This window comes from Pyrus communis, chromosome 2, assembly GCF_041283825.1.
Source record: "Pyrus communis isolate YQ-2024b chromosome 2, ASM4128382v1, whole genome shotgun sequence".
Classification (NCBI taxonomy): Eukaryota; Viridiplantae; Streptophyta; class Magnoliopsida; order Rosales; family Rosaceae; genus Pyrus; species Pyrus communis.
This window is the reverse complement of record NC_142566.1, coordinates 27,615,970-27,639,616: the sequence shown is the minus strand read 5'-3', so window position 1 is coordinate 27,639,616 and position 23,647 is coordinate 27,615,970. Positions and strand designations below refer to the sequence as shown.

The 23,647-nt window shown below is 37.5% G+C and overlaps 4 protein-coding genes, 1 non-coding gene and 3 pseudogenes across 8 annotated transcripts; 5 read left to right on the top strand and 3 right to left on the bottom strand.

Moving 5' to 3' along the window:
• The first annotated feature begins 189 nt into the window (after window positions 1–189).
• LOC137748871 (SPX domain-containing protein 1-like) lies at window positions 190–3,162 on the top strand. Its single transcript, XM_068489058.2, has 3 exons — window positions 190–566; window positions 1,311–1,437; window positions 2,494–3,162. The coding sequence occupies exons 1-3, from the start codon at window positions 270–272 to the stop codon at window positions 2,937–2,939; spliced, it is 870 nt and encodes a 289-aa protein (XP_068345159.2). The 5' UTR covers window positions 190–269; the 3' UTR covers window positions 2,940–3,162.
• A 1,318-nt stretch (window positions 3,163–4,480) lies between these two features.
• On the top strand, window positions 4,481–5,562 carry LOC148698862 (peroxidase 25-like; annotated as a pseudogene). The gene is made up of 4 exons (XR_015953116.1): window positions 4,481–4,527; window positions 4,625–4,805; window positions 4,918–5,075; window positions 5,231–5,562. The product of XR_015953116.1 is annotated as a peroxidase 25-like (transcript).
• Window positions 5,563–5,969: 407 nt separating this feature from the next.
• On the bottom strand, window positions 5,970–6,051 carry TRNAS-GCU (transfer RNA serine (anticodon GCU)). Its single transcript has one exon. It is a non-coding gene; the product is annotated as a tRNA-Ser (tRNA).
• Window positions 6,052–7,086: 1,035 nt separating this feature from the next.
• On the top strand, window positions 7,087–10,097 carry LOC137748401 (heme oxygenase 1, chloroplastic-like). Its single transcript, XM_068488548.2, has 4 exons — window positions 7,087–8,079; window positions 8,931–9,154; window positions 9,640–9,747; window positions 9,828–10,097. The coding sequence occupies exons 1-4, from the start codon at window positions 7,653–7,655 to the stop codon at window positions 9,918–9,920; spliced, it is 852 nt and encodes a 283-aa protein (XP_068344649.2). The 5' UTR covers window positions 7,087–7,652; the 3' UTR covers window positions 9,921–10,097.
• Window positions 10,098–11,516: 1,419 nt separating this feature from the next.
• On the top strand, window positions 11,517–12,316 carry LOC137748863 (embryo-specific protein ATS3A). Its single transcript, XM_068489050.2, has 2 exons — window positions 11,517–11,796; window positions 11,909–12,316. Exons 1-2 carry the CDS (start codon window positions 11,584–11,586, stop codon window positions 12,155–12,157), a joined length of 462 nt encoding a protein of 153 aa, XP_068345151.2. The 5' UTR covers window positions 11,517–11,583; the 3' UTR covers window positions 12,158–12,316.
• A 576-nt stretch (window positions 12,317–12,892) lies between these two features.
• Window positions 12,893–15,222, bottom strand: LOC137746697 (protein BUNDLE SHEATH DEFECTIVE 2, chloroplastic). The gene is made up of 5 exons (XM_068486706.2): window positions 15,067–15,222; window positions 14,877–14,974; window positions 14,306–14,369; window positions 13,508–13,604; window positions 12,893–13,226 (listed from the first exon to the last, which is right to left on the bottom strand). Exons 1-5 carry the CDS (start codon window positions 15,122–15,124, stop codon window positions 13,148–13,150), a joined length of 396 nt encoding a protein of 131 aa, XP_068342807.1. The 5' UTR covers window positions 15,125–15,222; the 3' UTR covers window positions 12,893–13,147.
• A 3,630-nt stretch (window positions 15,223–18,852) lies between these two features.
• On the top strand, window positions 18,853–21,235 carry LOC148698861 (sphinganine C4-monooxygenase 1 pseudogene; annotated as a pseudogene). Its single transcript, XR_015960189.1, has one exon. The product of XR_015960189.1 is annotated as a sphinganine C4-monooxygenase 1 pseudogene (transcript).
• Window positions 21,236–21,252: 17 nt separating this feature from the next.
• Window positions 21,253–23,479, bottom strand: LOC148698860 (sphinganine C4-monooxygenase 1 pseudogene; annotated as a pseudogene). Its single transcript, XR_015960188.1, has 3 exons — window positions 23,323–23,479; window positions 23,118–23,220; window positions 21,253–23,000 (listed from the first exon to the last, which is right to left on the bottom strand). The product of XR_015960188.1 is annotated as a sphinganine C4-monooxygenase 1 pseudogene (transcript).
• Between the last annotated feature and the right edge of the window lie 168 nt (window positions 23,480–23,647).

Here is a 23,647-nt window from a genome sequence, read left to right as displayed (position 1 = left end):
TTGGAGCCATATAAAATAAATAAATAATAAATCAGCCTATCCATCTCGGTCACAAAACTTAAGATGTGAACCGAGAAAAAGAAAAGGATAAAACCCGAAATATACTCTTCGAAAACAAAAGGATATTCCAACCTTAACCCTCAGAATATTCCATCTTCACCGTTATATTCCCCTCCCTTTACCCTCCACCAACACCCTCCCATTTTCCCCATTTTCCCGAGAAAATTCCAATCCTTTTCTCTCTAACCAAACAGAAAAAATATTTTAAGATGAAGTTCGGTAAGAGCCTGAGCAACCAGATGGAAGAGACCCTGCCGGAATGGCGGGACAAGTTCTTGTCCTACAAAGAGCTCAAGAAGCGGTTGAACCTCATCGAACCCAAAGGTGGCGAACGCCCCGCCAAGCGCCCCAGAATTGACGCCTCCGCCGCCGATTGTAACGGCGGCAGCGATAAGGAGGGCATTTCTGCGGCGGAGATCAGTTTCATTACGTTGTTGGAGGACGAGCTCGAAAAATTTAACTCCTTCTTCCTCGAGAAGGAGGAAGAATACATTATTAGATTGAAGGTATTGTCTTTTAATTTAACCTTATTCAGTTGTTTGGTTCCTGAGAAATTTTTCAACTTTCTTTTCTCTGGAACCAAACAGTCTTAGGCTAATTAAGTAACATATTTCTGTAACTATCACTTAATTTCTAAAACTTGAAGTTTAATTTGCTAGATTTATCTCTAAATTTGGAGTTCAACACTTTAATTTGCTAATTAAGTTTCTTAATTTCGATTTTAATTTTCCAAACGACACCGTTTGATCTGCTGTGCGCTTTAAGCTTAGCATGCGCCTGCAGAGACTGCTCAAGTGACCGTTAGCCGTTAGCCCTTTTGGCGCTTTGCCGTTACACTTGTGAACTGCACATGTAGTCATATGTGAGAGGCTGCCACCTGTCACCTCCGACTGGTTCGCACCTCACTTTGTATGGCTGAGGTGCTTTCGTTGCGGTATATTCCGTTTGTTAAGAAACACCGTCTGGTTCCGGAAATGTAATCGGTGCTAACTTGCGCCCTTTTTCGGGGCCGAAACCTAGCACGGCACGGGATGTAATTGTGACAGTATCCAAGCAAACTATTGTCATGCACCTTTAACGTCCTCACGTGCGTAATTGGCTTGGAAATCGTTACGGTGCATCCCGTTGCATGGAAGTCCTTCTCGCGTTGAGGGTTGTTGATCAGTGTTTATTGATTGCTATAAGTCTATAATGTTGCAAAATTTCTTATTTTGGGACGGAGATGAACTGTGTATGTGTATGGAATGCAGGAGATACAAGACAGGGTGGCGAAAGCAAAGCCTTACACGGACGAGATTATGAAGATCCGCAAGGAGATTGTGGACTTCCACGGAGAGATGGTTCTGTTGGAGAATTACAGTGCTCTCAACTATACAGGTATATTGAGCTTTTGATCTCTTGCTTCCTTCTTTTAAATACTGAGATTCAAGACGCTTGATCAATAGTATTTCGATCTTTATTGTTGCGCGTGTTGATAGATCTGTCGAAATATTATCTATATGCTTTGTTAGTATTGATTCTTAATTATTGCGAACCTCGTTGTTTAGCACTTGAAGGTTTGAGATCTCAATGACCTTTGTAAGAAAGCACTAATGATTGTTTAGGTGTCTTCAATTTGACGAGTTTAAATGAAGGACATGACGAACATTGAATCTGGTAATGTACTTCAAAGAAGTTCTCAAATAATTCTCATTGAATAGCAATGTTTTAAAAAACGTGCCTCGGCAGCTTTGAAGGTGGGGCGGCGCTGAAAACACCTCTGCCCAGCGGGAGTAGACTTAAACTCACTTAGACGTGTTCGAGGTGCGTCTGAGGCATTGATTGGGCGTTCCCAGGACCCTTCTTAGATAGAAATCGTTACTTGAAATTTCCTGGTGACCCTCGAAGTCGAAGGCTGGGTCTATGATATTCTGGCACTGTGTTGTGTTGCGGCTCCATCTTTCACGAAAAAGACGACCGCGACATAGAAGATAGGTTTTTTTCAAATGACTTGGCCCAAAACGACACATTGTGGCCAAGTCGTTTAATTTTTTTGAACGACTTAGCACAAAACGACATCGTTTTGGTCAGTTTTATTGCTTGTTTGATTGTTGATTAATTTGTTTTACAAAGCATTATATTATACATATAATTATATAAATATATATTAAAAAAATTTAGATAGAACACCCTCATGCCTGAAGGCTTTCGCGCGTTGCCTACCCCTTCGCCTTTTAAAACATTGTTGAATACACACTTTCATCGAAAGAAAACCACTGTGCGCAGATGAATACTAGTTATATGTGACTTTACAGACTGGTGCCTTAAACATAATATTTGCCTTGTTAGAATCGGTGGAGATGATCCGTTAAATTTATGTTTGGAGGTTCTGGTCTGTATCTGACAGAAATATTTCTTGGTTTAACGAGCTCATCTAATTTCTTTTTCTAACAGGACTCGTGAAGATACTCAAGAAGTACGATAAAAGAACTGGTGCTCTTATGCGCTTGCCCTTTATCCAGAATGTCTTGCGACAGCCCTTCTTCACCACGGACTTGCTCTACAAGCTCATCAAGGAGTGCGAGATAACGCTTGACCATCTCTTTTCCATGAATGACCATCCCGTCTCAACTGAAGGATCTGATGGGGACGACAGGTGCAATCCTTCAACTTCTGCCCCTATCGAGAGTCATGGTGTTCATAGAGTAACGAAGGAATTTGCAGAGATTGAGTATATGGAGAGCTTGTACATGAAAAGTACAATATCAGCGCTACGCGCGTTGAAGGAAATCAGGAGCGGAAGCTCAACCGTTAGCGTCTTCTCGTTGCCGCCGCTGCAGATGACCGGTTTAGAAGATGCATGGAAAAAAATCCCTGTGCTGGAACAACTTGCAAAGTAGGTAGGTTGATAGGTTATGAGAAGTGGAATTTGGGAAAGAGTATGTTGTCCCTGTTTTTATTTTTTTTTATTTTGTTTATGTTAATTAATTAAAATTTGATATGCATCTGCTATGCATGCTTTCATATATACTAAGTTACTAACACAGATGTAAAATAAAGCCTTTGGCATAATAGAAGTGTAATGTTGTCCAACTTACAAAATCTTTGGTTCTATTTTTCTTATGGACCGATTAGAATCTTTAGACTTGGTAATTTTTCTGCTAGAGTATTTGCCCATGACATATCAATTTTGTCGTTCATATGTGATTGTCAAACTATAAATCTCACTCAAATCTCGAGATTCATTCAGATTAAGTGTTTATCAACAATAATCGAACCTTAGTCACAAATTGGGGTTTACTGTATGAATCCTATAACGTCATTGCGTTCGGTTTTGCGCCAAGTCTTCCGTTAGCTCCAAATACTCTATATCAATTCTTAAAGTCTTTACAAATTTTCCTAGGTCTTCCACTATCCTTTTTGCCCTAGCCTCCGTCTTGTACTCGCATCTTCTAACCGAAGCACTTTTAGGTCTGCGGTACACCTGTCCAAACCACCTTAACCAATTTTCATTATTGATTTTTTAAGAGAGTTGTTATTAGTGACTTAGTGGTTAAGTGTGACATCTTCAAGCAAAGCTAAATCTATCTTATATTCTTGTTGTTTCTTTATAAAAAGAGAAATGCATGATAACCTTATTTAAAGTGTCGATAACAACTTTTTTTAATTTATTTTTTTATTTTTTAAACATGTGAGACGCACTCATTTAAATGATGGTGCCACGAAAATTCAATCTCTTTTACAAAAAAAAATTTCTCCTAACTTAGGCACTCAAAGTGCTACACTAGTTAATAAAGCAGAATACTAATTTGCATGCATGAAATCAAACTTTCCATCCAAAAATAGTAAATGGGAACCTCCAATACGTGAACAATTTGAGGAAAAAGTAAAGGAAAGGACTAAATAAAGCAAAAGAATCAAATATAAAAACATTTGAACACAACCTGGTTGATGCATATATATATATAGTGAAATCCACTCCAAATCTCACTATTTTAAAATCACGAAGATAATGATCTCTAAAGCTTGATTAGGACAACTAAAAAAGAAAAAAAATTGGGTAGGATATTTTGATCAAGGACTATGACAACTCTCACACTGGGTGGGAAAAAAAATTTGTGTATGATAGTTTAACCAGTAGTTGGTTCGACTCTCATAACAAGTGAGCCCATAGGCATTGAATGTTGTACTTGTGCGGGATCGGATGACATTCAAATACCGTAAAATGTATTTTATAAGTGTCTAATCATCCATCTGATCAGATAAATCTATCCAAATAAGGAAATTTCATGCCTCCGTAAAAGCTTCCCTATGAAGTTTTCATGTCCGAAAATTTTGAAGTTTACATACATGGGCCCACACGTTCCACTAATAAAGGATTTTTCAAGAAATTCCAATGGAACAAGGCAAGCATTCCAAGTACAAACACGGGTAGTGGTACATGCTGCAGGCTTGCTTAGGCTTCACTTCCACGACTGCTTCGTTCTTGTATGTTAGCACACTATTTTAATCAACTGATCTAACATATGTATGCATCTTCGTTAGTTTTGTTAACTTGAGTTATTTTGTGTTCCATGTTTTGCAGGGTTTTGATGGTTCGGTTTTTTATCAAGAGCGCTTCGGCTGAGAGGAACACCTTGCCAAATCTCGGGTTGAAAGGATTCGAAGTGATTGATGAGGCAAAAGCTCAAGTAGAGGCCTTGTATTCTAGAGTTGTCTAGTGTGTCGATATTCTGGCATTGACTATTCGAGATTCCATTGACTTAGTAATTGACTAGCCTCTCAACACGCGTTTTAAGCATTTTCTATATAAGATACTATTAACCACCCCAAATTTACTGGTGTCTGATTAGTGTTCTCTTGGTCTATTAATTTCAGAGTGACGGTCCAAGTTGGTCGGTGCCTACCGAAAGAAGGAATGGCAGCACCTCTTTGTCATCTCAAGCCTCAAAACCTACCTTCTCTTGATTCTGTTGCTGCCCAAAGGCAAAAATTTGTTGCTAAAGGCCTTGACGATCATGATCCCGTACCCCTAGGTAGTAATCAAACTCTCTTTGACACGTTTTGTTTTGCTATTAACATGTTATCGATAATAAAACTTTGATAACTTATCGATACTTTATCAACCGTCTATCACTTAATAAAGAACGAACATCCCATTCATATATATTAATGGGGAAATTGCTTGCAGGGGCACATACCATTGGCGAAACGCCCTGCCAATTTATCCGATACCGGCTCTACAATTTCACATCCACTGGTAACTCTGACCCGACCATAAACCAAGCATTCCTAGGCTCCTGGCACAGCTCCATGCTCATTGCCCGAAAAATGGCGACGGCACCACCCGGTGGCATTGGACAAGGGCAGCCAATCCAAATTTGATATAAGCTTCTTTAAGAATGTGAAGGATGGAAAGGCAAATTTTGGAGTCGGATCAAAGGGTTTGGGGGGGATGATGCAACTCGTAAGATAAAAACTATGCTGGCAACTTTAGGGGATTGCTAGGGTTTATATTTTGTATGTGTGGAGAAATGTTGATGTGATGGTGACATTAATAAGTAGAGTAACTAATATACGTGTTATAATATATGTGGATTGGTAATATCACGTAATTGTGTGACAGATCAACTGAAATCAATTTTGATAACTCTTCTTTGTTCAAAGGAGTATTTTATCAGATACAAGTTAGGGCCGTAAGTCAAAGTTGTGTGCTCATCTCTTTTCATTCAAGCTTGGATACACAGTCTTATACATTGGATTTACGTAGTGTAGAAATCGGCCCGTGAAAAGAAAAAGAAGAAAAAGGAAAGTAATGCTTGGGCCTTTTTTATTTTTGTAGACAATACATGGATATAACTCTTATTGGGCCCCTTAAAAACAGGGCCGAGACCATCTAAAAGTATTGAAAATTATTATAAAAAAATGATCGACGCCTGAGAGATTCGAACTCTCGCGGGGAAACCCCATGTACTTAGCAGGCACACGCCTTAACCACTCGGCCAAAGCGTCTTTGTTGTCTACTTGTCTTCCAGTATGTTAAATAATTTTTTTAAGTCATCTAAAAGAAGAAATTCCAAAGAAGTATATATGGTTTTTTATACGATTTTAAGACGAATCGCATTGGAATGAGATTTCGACATTTTGTTGTGTTGTGTTCAAAAAAATTAATTATCAGGATAATTTGAATCGAAACACAACGAATTGAAAAGAAAGATTTTAATTACTAGAAAAGTTACTACTTTTTTTTTTTTTTTTTGAGTTAGATTAAGAGATTGTTTTTTACTGATGTTGACCACGAGATAGGGATGATTTTGGCAATTAACTATATCAATCAATTAGTTTGAATGTTTTACGGTTTCACCTAATTAGGGTAACTAATAAAGGATAGTATTATTCACATACACATTTTTACTTCTCACACTCCTTTCAATTTTCGGTTTTTTGATCGTATTGAAAAATATCAATTACCAAAATTAACATGAATGTGAAAAGAAGTAAAAATAAGTGTATAAATAGCACTATATACCATTCAATATTATGATCTAGTGATATTTCTCTTCATTTGTAAGTGCGAGGTTTTAAGTTCGAGTTTCATCAAAAAAGAATTGGAACCATATTATTACTAACCTATTGTGAGGCCTAACCCACTCATCTATCACTTTAATGTAGACAATATCGTTTGTTTAAAAAAAATAGTAAATAAATAAACGAAGAAGAAAAAGACAAAAGTGGGCCAAGTTTGTGAATGGAAAAAGGAACGTGGGTTACTTCCCCCCTTCATGATCACAATTTACACTCTGCCTCTCACCATTATTATCCTACTAAAAGTTTAAAATCTTTGTGTTTTCTAATCAATCAATTTCCAATGAGTAGCGTTTTTCACACGTATTTTCATTTTTTATACATTATTTATATTTTTCGATTACAAAACTAAATGAATTAAAATTAATAAAAATGTGTGAATAACATCACATTTCCGAATCAACGCTAGCAAATCATTTATTCCCTTTCTCCTAAAATAAACGTGACGTTTCTTGTCCTTATGAAGAAGAAAAGAACAGAGAAGTGAGTCAAAAGGTTGTTCCACACTTGCCCACGGCACTGTAGTCCCCAAGCCACACACATCTACCACTCGTACAACCTTGCCCCTTCAATCAAACAAACCAAACGACGTCGCATACCATCCTCCCCTCTTCTATCCACCAACCAAGAACTGCGAACCAGAAGAACAAAGGCACAGCAGCAAAATTACAATTCCAACGCAGAAAAAAAAAAAAAAAAAAAAAAAAAAGCAAGAAAACAGAGCATCCCTTTTCTCGAAAGTTTGAATCTTGATAGAAACAAAGCGCAGAGAGACCCATACGCTCGCATCCCACCACCCCACACTGCACTGACTTCAACATTCTCGATTTTTTTTTTATTAAATCCGATTTAAAAACTGTTTTTTTTTTTTTTAAAGTATTATCCATCGCTTTGGCTTGAAGAGTACGTGAAAGTCACTGTTTCTTTTATTTTATTGTTTTTTTTCAATCTGAAATTTCCGTTCACGCATTGTTTTTGAACACTCAATCGACTCACTTGCTCTTCCTACAAGCTTTGGACTTTCTGCAATGGCTTCTTTAACACCGGTTTCGCAATCCCAATTGCTTTTCAACAAAACCCAGTTCAAGTTACCACCAAATTTGAGGTCCGGTTTATTGCTGAACAAGTTCTCTGTTTCGTTCCGGAGGATGAGTTTCAGAGTGCCCACGAAGGCGGCGGCGGCGTCCGGGGTGGTTTCCGCTACCACGGCGGAGAAGGCGAAGAAGAGGTACCCGGGGGAGGCGAAGGGGTTCGTGGAGGAGATGAGGTTTGTGGCGATGAAGTTGCACACCCGGGACCAGGCGAAGGAGGGGGAGAAGGAGGTGAAGGAGCCGCAGGAGGGGCCGGTGGCTAAGTGGGAGCCAACAGTCGATGGGTATTTGAAGTTTTTGGTGGATAGCAAGTTGGTTTATGATACCCTTGAAGAGATTGTTCAAAAAGCTCCATTTCCTTCTTGTGAGTAATTTTGATTTTTTTTTATTGGAAGTTCGAATTATTTTGGAGGTGTTTGAATTCAAATTTGTATTTGTACGAATGTTTTCTGGGTGTTGTTTCTCGGTTGGAGATATTGGCTTTGATATGGTTGTTAAAGTTTGAATTTCGATCATGTGTGTTGGGTGTTGGATGATCTTGTTATATTTTGGCTCTGTGGATTGCTTTTTTCATCGTGTTTGCGTATTTGATTTCGCGTTTTATAGCGCCGAGGCATTGTTAATCATTCTGTGTTCATTACGTGTTATTGATCATGTATGTTTATTTGACTGTGTAGTGATATTGCACCAACAAAGAAATCGAGTTCTATATATGCATCTGTTTTCTGCATCAGTTTACCATATTAGATAAAATTCTCTTTGACAATCTGACCGGTATAATGTTTCCCCGTCGTGCAACTTTTTATAGCTTTGTTTGTGTGCTATTATAGTTGGATTGCTAGTAATTTCTATGTTCACTTTGTGAAATGTATTCGTTTGAGATATCGCTTTCCTTCCATTACTCAGGAGTAGTAGCTGTTGCTCAAACAATTGGTTCTGCCACTCTAATTTTGCGGTCTGTGCTTTATCTGAGCAACACGGTTTATTCTTGTTCGGTTTTGTTTATCATCAAATAGTTTGAGCCTTTAGATATGAATAACGAAATGACGAAACTAAGGATTCATATAATGGGAACTTCCGCATAGATTCCAAATGTTCATGAATGTATCTGATTTTTGCAGAATTACATGTACTTGTGTACTGTTAGTATGTTATTGTATGTCGTGACTGAGCTAACTTGTAATGTTATTGTACTGTTTTCTTTTTTGGCTATAGACGCCGAGTTCAGAAATACTGGATTGGAAAGGTCCGAAAAGTTGGCAAAAGATTTGGAGTGGTTTAAGGAGCAAGGTTATGCCATACCAGAACCTTCTACTCCTGGTGTTACCTACGCGGAGTATCTTAAGGAACTGTCGGAGAAGGATCCTCAAGCATTTATATGCCACTTCTACAATATATACTTTGCTCATTCAGCTGGCGGGCGAATGATTGGGAAAAAGGTACATAAACAATGACCGGAAAGTGTGTCCACTCATTTTAACATGTAAACATGTCATAGAGTATGTCACATTGGCTCTGGTTTGTGAGCTGGTTGAGTGTCTGAAGTAGGGCACGGGGATAATTTAATTCGTAACTCTGACATAATTTTAGATAATTAGTTATTTACTCATATGTGGATAAGTCTACTACTGACCCCTTGTTCGTGTAAAATTGAGTCTCCGGGATTAACAGCAACTGTGAGTTGCCTGATGTCTCGTTTCTGAATGGTATGCATTCATAAGAAAATACTTGTATTATACAAATTTGAGAGAGGGAAACCGCGTTTCATAGTCTCGAAACTATTGGCCGTCCACTTAAGTTCTTAGCAGTATAGCTAATTGATAAATAACTAGCTTTTGATTTATGCGTGTAGAAAACCATTGATTTTCTCAGCTCAAGCTCTCAAGTCTCAGACACGTTCGTTTTTGTTCTCACCCAATTTCAGGTGGCGGAAATGATACTAGACAAAAAGGACCTGGAATTCTACAAATGGGACGGCGAGCTTTCCCAACTGCTGCAGAATGTGAGGGAGAAGTTGAATAAAGTTGCCGAGGTAGATTTAATTTGCTGCTCAAAATCTTCTTATGTGCACCTCTTTGCTTTGATTTAACTTTTACATGCGTGCATCGACAGAGCTGGACGAGGGAGGAGAAGAACCACTGCTTGGAAGAAACCGAGAAATCGTTCAAACATTCGGGAGAGATTCTGCGTCTCATATTGTCATGATGCCATTGCCACACCTGGTATGATTGTGTTGCTCCCAGTGCAGCTGTTGTAATCTTGGGAAACTGTCGATGGAGACATGAGATTACAATTACCGTGCTTAAAGAAAAACAATCGTTTTCAATATGTAAATAAGATTTGGCATACCCCTTTTTAATTCAAGGAAAATTGATTTCCGCACCTTCTTTTCGTCTCTACTCCTTTTGAAAACTAGTTTCCAATGGGGTTTTTTAAGATGCAATGAAATGCTAAGTTCACAATATTTCAAGTTAATCGATGACATGTCAGCAAAGTAAAATATACAATGTACATGGTATACTTTGAGTACTGCTACTTGATTGATCAAGATTCACTTTCGATTTTTGAGTTCGTACCCCATCAACCTCATAGATTGAAAGATTATGACTACTCAATTTCAGTTCTACGACTTATTTATCCATTTCATTGTCTCCTTCACAAAACCTACAAATTTGAAAGACGCGAATCTTTATCTTTCTCTTAAACAGTCTCGATCTCAATTCATGAACTCCAGACATAAAAATTCAAAATGAATCTCTTTCCCCACTTGATGTACTGAAATATAAGGGGAATTTTAACGAAAAACTTTATGTACTGTTCAATGTAACGAAAAATCATATTTTTATACTAAAATGTTAATCTTAGTATTATTCATTTTACTTTTTATTTTATTTTTATCGTTAAAACTCAAAATTAAAAAAAAAAATTTATTAGATTTCCTAAAAATAAGATGGAATTACCTTTTATCCCTCGGTGGGCTTTCAGTATTGAGTAAATATTGCATCAAAAGAAGTTATATTGAGCATCAGAGATTCAGTGTGGCAGTCAGTACGCTTGCAGCGTTGCAGTGCTATATGAGCGAATTACCATTGTCTCCCACATACTTTACTCGTAAAGCCACAGTTTCTTAGAGAAATTGGAGTTTTGCCGTAAAACGAATTGATTATATGAGTAGCACAATATTTTGTACGTTTTTACATTAATTTAACTCTTATTAACATGAATTTTATCTTTATATTCTCATACGTCTTCATACGTATATATGATAAATTTCAAGCTTAATACGTGAAAAATACAAACGGGTACATCTATTAGGTTTCACATGTGGGTCAACTTGTTCTTATACTATGAAGAAATTGAGGTTTGTCTATAAAACCAATTAGTAATATGAAGACCTACTCAATATCCTACAAGTCCGTGCACCTCTCACCGATATAGGACTTTGTCCTCACATTCTCATAGTTACAAAGAAAACTAAAAAAAGAAGATTTATATGGTAAATATACTTCTTTGTACAGTTTTGTATCAATGATATAAGAACATTTTGGACAAAAAATTCAGATTATCAATCTCGGATCAGTTTTTGATAATCCACCAAATCCGAAGATTCAGATAATTAAAAATTAATTCATCGATTAAAGTTATTATAATTTTTAAAGTGAACCCGTATTTCTCCTAAAAAAAATACCAGGGGACATGAAGGGAACAAAAAATGTGAGCAAACCAAGAGACTGTAACCGACTTGTCATTTTCCATAAGACTACACGAGAAAAGTAGTGGAGTATATAGGAGTGTATAAAACAGCCATAAACGCACCTGGTTTCTCATCATTTTCTGGAATCGAAAGAAGAGAAATTTACAGGAAAACATGATCAAACCAGAACAAGTTGTGTTTTCTCTTGTTTTTGCCCTTTTAGGGTTAGGGTTCTTGCGTTTGCATGCTGCTTCGAGTTCTGTGACTCCGGCCTTGCAGGCCAAGAGGAGCTGCCCTTATACAGTGATCATAAAAACCAGCTGCTCTTCCACCATCTCCACCAGAGACAGGATCAGCCTTGCTTACGGTGATGCTCACGGCAATGAGGTTGGTAATACCACCACTAATTTAGGTTCCATTTCGAAGTGCTTCTCTCAAAAGCATTTATACTCATAAGCGCTTTGGTCACTTTTACTTTTGATTTTATCTGCATAACTAGGTGTATGCAAAGAGGCTTGATGATCCAGTTTCAAGGACGTTTGAGAGGTGCTCCTCCGATAAGTTCCACATAGACGGGCCATGTGCGCGCGACATCTGTTATCTCAACCTTCTGAGGAATGGATCCGACGGTTGGAAACCTGAGTTCGTCAAGATCTCGGGTCCACATACAAACCCTATTATCTTTGACTTCAACACCTTCCTGCCCAACCGAGTGTGGTTTGGACACAATCTGTGTCATCATGGATAGATGTAGTTAATTAATTTGTAATGGTTAATTAATTATGACATTAGTTATTATGTACTTGATCCAAACGAAAGACTTGACACAAAATCGTAAAATTTATGTAGTCGATTCTACTTAGTGGGATAAGGCGACATAGTTGTTATTGTTGTTTTTTTTTGTGTAGTTCTGTTTGAAATTATGCTCAAGTGATTTTTATGATTTTTTTTTTTCTTTTCACTCGGTGTCCAGGCGCGTTTCATAATAGAAGTGGAAGAACACTAAAAATATCTGTCTATCTAAATAGATATAGTAGATACCAACCAGGAAAAACTAAAGAGCATAATTTAAGCATAACATGGCTGTTTGGTTTCCGAGAAAATGCGACAAAACACACAGAAACTAAAAATTTAAGCTGAGCTTCACTTGGGACGCAACATTTCAATGCAGTTTCCTCCGCAACTAAACAGGAGGAAAATACATTGCGAGGGAAGTTGATTTGGCGGAAATGGTCACTGGATGCCGAGGGACGAACGGGATGGTTCAAGGCTGAAGGTTGCTGCTGCTGCCTCCCACAAGTTCGACAAGTTCAGGCATAAGTTTTTTTTTCGGGTGATTTTGGTAACGACGGATTAAGCGTAATAGACCACATTCAAACACAAACAAAAGGATTGTTCCATTGACATGAGTGAGAGGCTTGAAAGCCGTTTTACAATGAAGATGCAAGAGGTGGACTAAGAGAAAATCGCGGAGATTTGCAAGTAAAGAGAATATCGCGGTCTGTCTTTCTCATTGTAATTCAACCAAAATGCAGCAAGCAATATTACAATATCTAATCAAAGAAATTCAACCAAAATACAGCAAGCAATATTACAATATCCAATCAAAGAAATGAGTTCTTGACTTGTTTACAAAGTACAACATTTCACCATACCAACAAACTGAGCAACATATTTTGGTATTTTTTGTTCTGGTAGAATTTCTAAGGATCGTGTAATCCTTGCAGGTCACAACGATCTAGGCATCATGTGTGCTCATGAAGCCACCCAAAAACCCTGCACCATTGCATTCTCCACACAGAATCTCCCTCTTCCCCCTGCAAGAAAACATGGTTACTAGTGTCAGATGGTATGGTAGCACGTATGAGAAAGAGCTATCACAAAAATTTCAATCGGTGAAAGACACAGTCAAGCTAACATTTTAACGATGAAATGGGATTTATCCAATTGGGATGAACTATAAGCTGGTCAGTTTAGATGAAGGTAAGGAACAACATGCGGTATTTGAAGTTTGAGATCTCTTTATTAGGAATATTAATTTCGTTCCTTCCTGAAAATTACGATGATATTAGATTTTGATTCGAAGCAACATGGTTACCTGCAAAGCCAACATAGTCCACCAGCTTTAAACTGTCCGTTGAAGTGGTCTACAGAATTAACTCCAGTACCTTCGCATTGATTACACACTTTTGCACCTGGTTGATGGATCAGAAATGAAAAACTTGTGAGCTGAAATCCTCAGATGCTAATAAAACAAGAAAATATTTCAGCGAAAGGGTCAAGACAAAGGCTGACTATGCATATGAAACATATAAATTGTACTGGAGAACATCAACGAATAAGATAAGAACTCAATCAAAACTGTGTCCACTAAATTGATTTTGAAAGCAATGAGAACTGACGATGCAATCACAGAATTTAAGACATGTACCAATAAACATGAAAGAACAAAATGAACAATTTGATTTTTTTTTTTTTTTTTTTACTTTTATTAACAACAGAAATCAGTTTGCAAAATATAAGGTATCGAGTAGTAGCTTCCAATTTAAACGTTCTTTCCTCTGAAGAAAAGATCTTCAGAAAACTGAGAAAGAAACAGCTATTTTTTGTGTTTTTTGTGGATCTTGACGAAACACATTGACATTGCAATTAGATGTGTCTAGTTTCTGAATTAAGCATCTGATTAGTGGTCGGCATAGTTTGCTAGATTCGGAAAAAAATAGACGATTAAACCCCATACTCCTCCAAGATAAAGAGAGACAAGAAGCTATATATCATGCCAGAGAGTCAAAAAACAATGAGGAAATATTTGCCTGAATGCTTTCAGAAATTTCATTCTAAAGCATCAAGTCAATATTCAGCATAAGATATATTCAAAGACCAGTTATTCGCTTACCGTTTCCCTCACATGCTGAACAGACTAGGCTATTTACTTTGGCTGTTGGAGTACCGTCTGTAGCCTGCAACACAAAACCAAAGTGAAGTCTGAGGAAAAGAACAGCCCTTGATATACTATCAACCGATTCGCATACAAAGTCCTCTACTCCTATGCTTACACAAATCAAAAGTACCAATTCTTTTCTGCTATAGGGTTCCACTCATCAAGACTAATGTTTCGTATCATCCCCTCAATCGGATATAGTTGGTTAATGCTTCCACATTTTTTATTACATCCTACCATTCCACGGCATCCAACAATCCCAACATTCTAGCAGGCTCATAACCAAATCATAAAAGAGATTTACTTGGAAACTCGGGCATCTTTCGGCCATGAAACTACATTAAGAACATGTTTATCACTCTTACTTTCACAAATAAAATTTCACAACCCATTGATTTTATATATTTTTTCCTAAAACAAGTCGATAGAAAGGTCCAATCCAAATAACATGCTATAGCAAAGGAAATCAATGCAAAGCAACAGGTTTCGAAAATTTCGAAAAATGGGTTCGTCTGAAATGCCTCACCTTGACCTCCCATGACTGAAAGTTTGCAGCTTTAGAGCTCCGAAACACTTGATTCACCCGAACAACCTTCCCGCCAACCGATTTTTCGATGAAAACCCCTGTAGAAAAATCAAATTGCTCACTCAATTAACAAAAAGAAACAAAAAGCAATCAACTAAATTTTCCAAATTTGCAGAGATAGAGATAGTACTTGGTTTGTTTGTGGAATCGAAGGAACAAACAGGCATGAAAGAAAGAGAGCTCGCCATTCGAAGAAAGTTTCGGAAGCTGTGGAGACTCAAGGGAGTGAAGAAGGAATGCAATCCGTGGGTGGGTGGGTGGTGGTAAAACAGAGGATAAGGGGATAGACACTTCAATTACCTTTATGCCCTTTTTCAAGTTTTACTGTTTTGAAAGTACATTTAGTGGATTAAATTGTTAATTGTTAAGAGATAAGGAGAACGATGAGAACCGAACCCGCACCATGATGCATAGGTATAATTACTTTCCGAGTTTGATTTGGATGTCCTTCTTGATGTTAGTTATATTCTCGAACCCAATTATTTTGTCGTTGATTTATGATAGAGATTTTTCACCATCTACAAAAGTAGGGATAAAAACACTTAAAAATGAGTACAAGGTTGTCGTAGTATAGCAGCTCAAGCAAGGTCATTTTCCGCATGAATTGTTTGAATAATTTGTATTTAAACTAATTATTAATTAATTATTTGAAAACAAAATTTAGAAAATATTGATTTTATGACATAGAATAATAAAAACGAATTTAACTAAAATGATTAAGGAAATTAGAAAAGTAAAGAAAACAAAAGAAAATATTTTGAAAACAAAATTGTAAAAGCCTATCTAAGTTCTCCAAATTGATGACTCTAAATTATATGCGTTCACCCCCCTTCTCTAATGGCTAAATAGCCTTATTTTATACTACTAGAAAATAAAATCCTTCCTATAAAAGGTCTTCTAAAAACTAGGAAACATAATAGAATCAAATAACTACGAATTAAAAGGTTTCCTATTTAAACTGAAATTCGAACTTTTCAGAAAATCAGACACCAACCAAATCAACTCCGATTTGGTCCTAAAAGGTCTCTTTTTAAATCTTGAGATATCCCTAACAAATCCTCAAAAGGAATCTTCCTCAAAATACGTCATCTTGACCTTCAAAATACACAAAACGTCCAAAAATATCAATTCGAGAAAGCTGCGCGCTAGGCCTTAATTTCATCGCCATGGTCAAACGGCTTGGTAGAAAAATCTGAAATTTTGATACAATCATATTGAAAGACTCACGAACATCCTCCAATTAGAATCACTCCAAAATTCATCTGTTTGATCACTTTTTGCTTCATATGAAGTCGAATGTCATACATTAAAAATACATAATCAAGTATCAAAATTCTACCAAAATAACCAATAAAATTTAAATAAGAATAGGGTAAAATATATGGTATAATATGGACTTATCAAATACCCTCAACTTAGCTTTTTGCTTGTCCTCAAGCAAAACAAAACTAAAAAACAAATACAAAAACTAACAAACTTAAAAACTTTATTAAAATTCAACTAAGACAAAATTTTCATTTTCAAGTTGCCATCCATAGAAACCTATACAAATGTGCCGAAAGAGTATGTTTTAAATGAAAGGCTGAGGTACAGTGGATGACCAACTCAACCGGTTAAATTTTTACGGTACAAAGACAAGGAGATGGCAAAGAAAGTATTTTCACAAAACATAAGCATTCGAGGCCAAGAAGAAAGGTTAATAATAGCATATTTTTGGTTAACCTGCTCACAAAACAGTCAGCACCTCGTTTGTTTTGAGCATTTTGAAACAAGACATCATTATAAATCAGAAACAGTAGTTCAACCCAAAGTACGAAAACTAAACTTCTTAACATGTCACATTTTGTTTGATGTTTATTGTAGTGAGAATATTGTCACATGGGTTAATTGCTGAAAGATGTCAAGTAACATGCTAACGTTAATAAACTCAGAAGACACAATAAAGTTAATTATCTATTGTGTGATGGAAAACAAAAAAAAAAAAAGAGAGAAGAAGATTTGATTCCATGTTTTAGAGATTATCAATGCTGAGATATTATAAGTTAGACTCTAAGATGATGTATTTCGTTTTTGTTCTCTCTTCTTTTTAAGTTTTGTTTAATGTGTTGCATGCCAGTTAATTATCTGTTGTGTGATGAAAAAGAAAAAAGAGATGAGAAGAAGATTTGATGAATGCTTTGAGAACAATATGCGGTTGTGGTTGGTTGTGTGATGAGAAGAATATTTCATGTATGCATGCTAAAAACAAACACTTGGCATTGAAATAAGAAGAGAGATGAAGATGAACTAGTCCATAAACAGTTCGTATTGTCCACATTTGATGGGAAGAGAGCCCCACAATTAATCCTCATTCGACGATGAATAACATGTTTTGTTTGATCGTAGTTGTTCTAGACATTCTTATACAACCGCCGCAAGAGAAAAAGAATCAAACTCTGATCCTCGTACTGTCAAGATGACTTTTCTTAACCAAACTAGGCTACAAATCCTTTGTATCGGCACAATCCATAAACGTTTTTCAAGAAGCAAAAATCAATTATATGTTGGTAAAAAGGAAAGTATTTTAGAGAGATGATTTAATTAATGATTTTATAGGATTCAATTAAGGTTTTGATATGATTTGGTCTAGGTTTCCTTATGTTACTGCTCCTTTGTGATCTTATAAATACCTCCTCATTAAGAAGAATAAAGAAATTCTTATATATGTGTCATAAACCCTTTTATTTTCAACTTTTTACACTAATGTTAAAAAACTAAAGGAGTCACTTAGTACTACATACGGTTCTGGTGATATTTCTCTTCACTTAGAAATGAGAGGTCTTAGGTTTGAATCTCGTAGATGGTGAATTCAATACTAAATTAGGCTGCTCGTAATGTGGCTTAATTGAATCTCGTAGACGGTGAATTCAATTTTATTTTTTCGATTGGATTTGCTTTCCATGATGAGTGAGATTAATTTTCCAATAAGCGGTATCATAGCCATGGTTCGGTGACCATCAAGACGGAGTTTCGCAATCAGGGCGAAACTGGCTATTTTTGGAGGAAGAGAACAAGCGTCTAATCGAGGTGGAGTATGAGTCTAAGGTCCTCAACAGAGAGTTTTGCAATCAGGACGAACAACTAGGTGAATTCCAAGCAGGATGGTCGCCCCGCCCATGGTTTAGCACGTTTTGCTTACCAAATTTGTTGGCTTTCATTTCTCCATGGATAGAGGACGAGACATTATTACCACATTGTTTTTAGAGCACCAACATCTTTTATCAAAATACTTGATTAAGCTTGGCTAATCCTAGCCATTCATTTCATTGTTAATTCCCAATTAATCACACCATACTTTGCTGCATCTGCCTCCTCTCCTTGCTACTTATGTGTGCTCATCCGTACCGTACGTGTAATATTCGGTACGACGTCGCAAGAAAATCCATGCAACACATGGATTGCAACCGAAATGACAATAAGTAAAACGCTACAAATGTAAATTACGAATTCTAATAAACAAGAAAGCCAGACGCAGATAGAGTTGAGACATTCTTAATACCACATTGTTTCAAAAGAGCACCATCATCTTCATGTAGCCTTATGACCTCATTATTTTAGAACCGAATTGAAGTATTTATTCAGTCTCTCCAGATTGTACGAATGTATGATGCACTGTACGATCTTTTACACGATGGGCAAGAACGTGTAGAAAAATACAAACTTGCTCTTCTATAGATACTGAACCATACATCCTCAACCTTCCATGAGTGCAAAGCAACTCGCACAATATACTGAAGGTTTTTCTATCAATTGGAAGCTTATTCACACACGTTATTTTACTATGATCTAGCAAACTCAAACGAGTCTCTTGTCTAGAAGCAAACTCAAACGAGTCTCATGTCTAGAAAGAGTACGAATTTAAAGATAAAACTTTTCACAATACCACAACGTCGGAGCATATAAGATGGCTACCAATATCACTGCAGCACAAAAATGTCGTTTCTCTAACTCTATTGCAATTAGAGTAATCATAATCTTCCTCTTTATCATTCGATCCATGTCTAACGATATTTCAAAGAGAATACAAGCAAGAACAATCAGTATGTATCTAATTCTAATATAAGAAAAGCAACTAAAATGACGAACATGCCAAGGCAAAAACTGGTACTAATGTAAAATGTTCCGTATCGATACCAAGAAAAAATGCTTGCATAAATACACAAGTCATGATCCGACTAATCACAAAACCTAGCAGAGGTACAATTCAAAGACAACACAATCCAATTCTAAGGCCTTAATCCTATTAAAAAGGAGTCAGGCCCCAGTTCATTATACCAAAGGCTCTTCTATCCATTCGAAGCTCATTCACACACGTTAAATCCCCACGTACATTTGCTTTCTTCTCCTCCACCTCAACTCTACAACAGTAATTCTATAAAAAAATTGACCACATTTACAAGATTTTTACCAAAGGTTTCTGCAGTCACACTACTCGCCTCATGGACAGTTCAAGATGAATTTCTTGTTCTATATCACTGCTGGGGTAAAACCGCAAACCCCAAACCCCAATTTGGATTTAAACAGAAAGAAGGTAAATTTCTCTGCAGATAATTCACAATGGCAACGGAAATTTCAAATGAACAATAATATAACAAACTCTTTTTAACTTCACACAGAAGAAATTGAAATTAAAATTCTGCAGATAATTGAATCACCACCGAATATCAGAAGATTAAAAATTAAAATAATTAAAAGAATTAGGAACATGATAGGTCATAAATACTTAATAGAACAATCACAAAACATATTCAACTTATTTCAACCAAAACCAGAGATACACCAAACCAACAAATTCATTGAACAATCACAAAACCCAGAAAAGGAATTCAAAAGCCCATAAAAATAAAAATAAAAACAAACAAATTAATTGAACCAAATGTCTCCAAGAAAAAACAAACCCAGATGAAAAACAAGCAATTTGAGCCCAAAATTTTCAGACTTAGAATACAGGAGCCGTAGAAACTTACCAACAGAAGAATCGGGGGTGCAAACGGATTCGATCTTTACCGCAAATCGCCACGCTCAACACTGCTCACCATCCGCACACAGCGTTGGTCGCGATGACCCACCCAGAATGCCACTTGCGACGAGAGAGAGAGGCTGCTAACGTCGCGTTGCCTCGCAATGGGCTTTACATCCGTGTGGGATTGAACTCAAACCGGCCCGCCAAACAGGTCCAAATAGAAAATGGAACGCGATCCAGTCGAAAGAAAAGTATTAGCGAATTGCAAGAGTCGGTGCACCGGGGAAGCAAAATTATCCGGAAAATATATTTGGGGCTGTAAGTTAAGCAACTCTGAGTTAAGCAACTCTGACCCTTAACAATAATAAAATTATCTTTAGCAACTTTCCATCCAACATTCTAGAATTCTGTCTGCTCACTCAACGCACAGCCTTGATTATGACATTGGCATAAAGACCGACTTCGGAAGAAATATGACATTGGTCTTTACTTCAAGGCAATGTTCATTTTAAGTTCTAACATGGAAGAGATTGAGAAGTGAAATTAGAGTGTAAAACAACATAAGAAAATCAAGTTCATACAAGAATTATGACACAAAACCTATTATTATAGCTTGAATCAAGATTTGGAAATTATTTGTGGTCTCTCTCTATAGTAAATTATTACGTACATAGACCCTCAACCCAAAGAAATGCTTATTCTCACACTTTTCAAGTCATTCGAAGTTTCGGATGAGTTATTAAGGATATTTGTCCCAATACACTTATACTGGACGTTGGGGTTCTTTAATTCGCGAAATCTAGATTTTTGAAATCCCAATAGTGAAAGAGTTAAAGGACAAAAACCTTGTCCCTTGACCAACTGTGATCGTCAGAGTCCTGCTCCAGTAGTTCGGGCAAGCTACGATAGTGGGGCTGCTGTTCTTGTAGACAGGCCCGACCACTCAGGGGCATGCAGCTGTTGTTGACCACCAAAAAACCCTCATGGCGTTGTTCTGCACAAGGGTCCAATTTTTCTTTGCGATGCTTGTCTTGGATACTTGGCAATTCATGCATCGATGCATGCACGAAAAAACAAGGTGCTTTACAAGTACATACACTCCCGTCATCATAGGCTGGTGGTGCCGTACGCATATGGAGCAATGTACAACCACCCCATCGAGGAGCTGCTAGTGGACACCATGTGTGGTGCCGTCAGCTTTCTGTCATCCGACATGTCTCTGAGGATGTCAAGTTTTTTCTTCTCGTTCGCCACCGTCAAGGCAGTGGACGATCACTGTGGAATGTGGATTCCGTGAAATCTATTCAAGGGTAACCGTTTGTCATCCCTTGTAATTTATTTCTCATATTTGTTTTTGTTAGGTTATGACACAACGAAAGTTATAAGGTAAAATGGATCACAAATGGTTAACCTTGAATAGATTTCACGGAATCCACATTCCACAGTGGTCGTCCACTACCTTGACGGTGGTGAACGAGAAGACAAAAATTGACATCCTCGGAGACATGCCGAACGCTAGAACAACACCACTCATGGTGTCCGCCAGCAGCCCCTCGACGGGGTGGTTGTACATTGCTCCATATGGGTACGGCACCACCAACCTATGGTGGCGGGAGTGTATGTACTTGTAAAGCACCTTGTTTTCATGCATGCATCGATGCATGAAATACTACCAAATATCCAAGACAAGCATGGCAAAGAGAAATTGGACCCCTGTGGAATGGCGCCATGAGGGTTTTCTGGTGGTACACGGCAGCTGCATGCCCTTGAGTGGTCGGGCCTGCCAACAAGAACAGCAGCCCCGCCTGCCCGAACTACTGGAGCAGGACGCCGACGACCACAGTTGGTCGAGAGACGAGGTTTTTGTCCTCTGACTCTTTCACTATTGGGATTTTGAATTTCGAAAATCTAGATTCCGCAAATTGAAGAACCCCAGCCTAGACCCAGTATAAGAGTATTGGGACAAATATCCCCCATAGCTCATCAGAAACATCAAATGATATTTGAAAAATGAAATTGAAATGCGGGAAAGATAAAAGTGCAAGAATAATCATTTTTTCGGGTTGAGGGCCTATGTATGTAGTAATTTACTATAGAGAGACCACAAATAATTTCCAAATCTTGATTTAAGCTAAAATTAAGGATAATAGGGTGTGTCATAATTCTTGTTTGAACTTGATTTTCTTATGCTGTTTTACAGAAGTGGAATTAGAGAGTTTAAAATGGACATTGGCCTGCCTTGAAGTCTTCCATTAAAGATTGTGTGACTCAAGCTTTGGTGTAAAAAAGTTTTGGTGTTTGAGTCGCAACTAATTTCTGATTAGATCTCCACAAGTATTTGAAGGTGAACAAACAAATAGTTTGAATTGAAAGCTACACCAGATCTAATAAACAAGTAACAAGTTTTGACTTTTGACATTAAAAACAAGTCCTTCGATAGCCCAAATGCAGCATTATTTATTGCAGTCAGCAACCAAGCATGCAATACACATTCAATCTTAATTTCAAGAGAGTTCACATCATGAAGCAAGGGTTGATTCAACATGCAGCCCAAAGTAATGCGAATATCTCCTTAATCAAGAGGGCGGATTCAATTCGTGTAGGTGTGTGCAGTGGATATATAATTGTTTACAGTGGAGTCGATAGACCAAAAGCAAAATTACCATCTGATCTAAGAGATAAGACAACATCACAATCACATACGATTCAATTAACGAGAATAGTTGAATGAATGCAGAGCAAACCCAATTCAGAAAACGATTAAAAACACTGCAGATCGAATTCAGTCCAAATTATGAAGCAAGCAAGCAGATACAACAGGTAGAATTGAAGAAAGAAAGTGCTGACCGAGGATCAGTTTCCAAGGCGATGTGGAGCGCTTGGTTGATGGCAGAGTAGAGGTTCAATTATTTGCTACCAGTGCCACGAATAATCGATCCATCACCGGCGGCGGTGGAGGAGGAGGAAGAGGAGGACGAGGAAGGGAGGTTGCAAATGGCCTTCTCCTGGCAACTCCAAGCCCTTTAACCAATCCTCCAAATCTGATCGGCCCCATTTAATCACTGAAAACAGAGAGCGAGCGACCTCAATCTCTTAGAATGGAAGACTCAAATCCCCTTTTGATTCAAAACCCAACCCTAAACCTAACCCTAAAACAAGTTATAAATCATAGTTCTTACCATATTATAGCACTCTGCACTCTAGAGGCTAGGAGCTGGAATGAAGGGGAGGCCGGAGGGGAGACCGAGAGAGAGAGAGTGTGTGTGTCTGGAGAGTGGAGACCTAGACCGAGGGAGAGAGATGAATAAAGTTGAGCACCTCTGACAAGAAGAAAGAAACGATGTGGTTGAGTCATACACATGTTATGATGAATAAATTATTTACCTCTTTTATTTACAGGGGAATTGCAAGCCTCTGCGGCGGCGGCGGCTTCATCCACCAGAGACCGATAGGGTTTCTGCCAAGCAAAACCCCCTCGTCGAAGCAAGCAAATCTATGGAAGACACTCGATCCTCCTCTCTTTTTTTCACGAAGATGCACCACTGTTTTTTTAATTATAATTAAAAAAATTCATTAAGTATTTTGGTTATTCGCTATTAATGCCTAGATTTTTTAAAATTAAAAAAATACTTATACATTTGCCTTAACGTTCCGTTTAAGTCGCAACTCTCTCGTTTAAAATGAAAGAAATAACTTTATTTGCATTTTA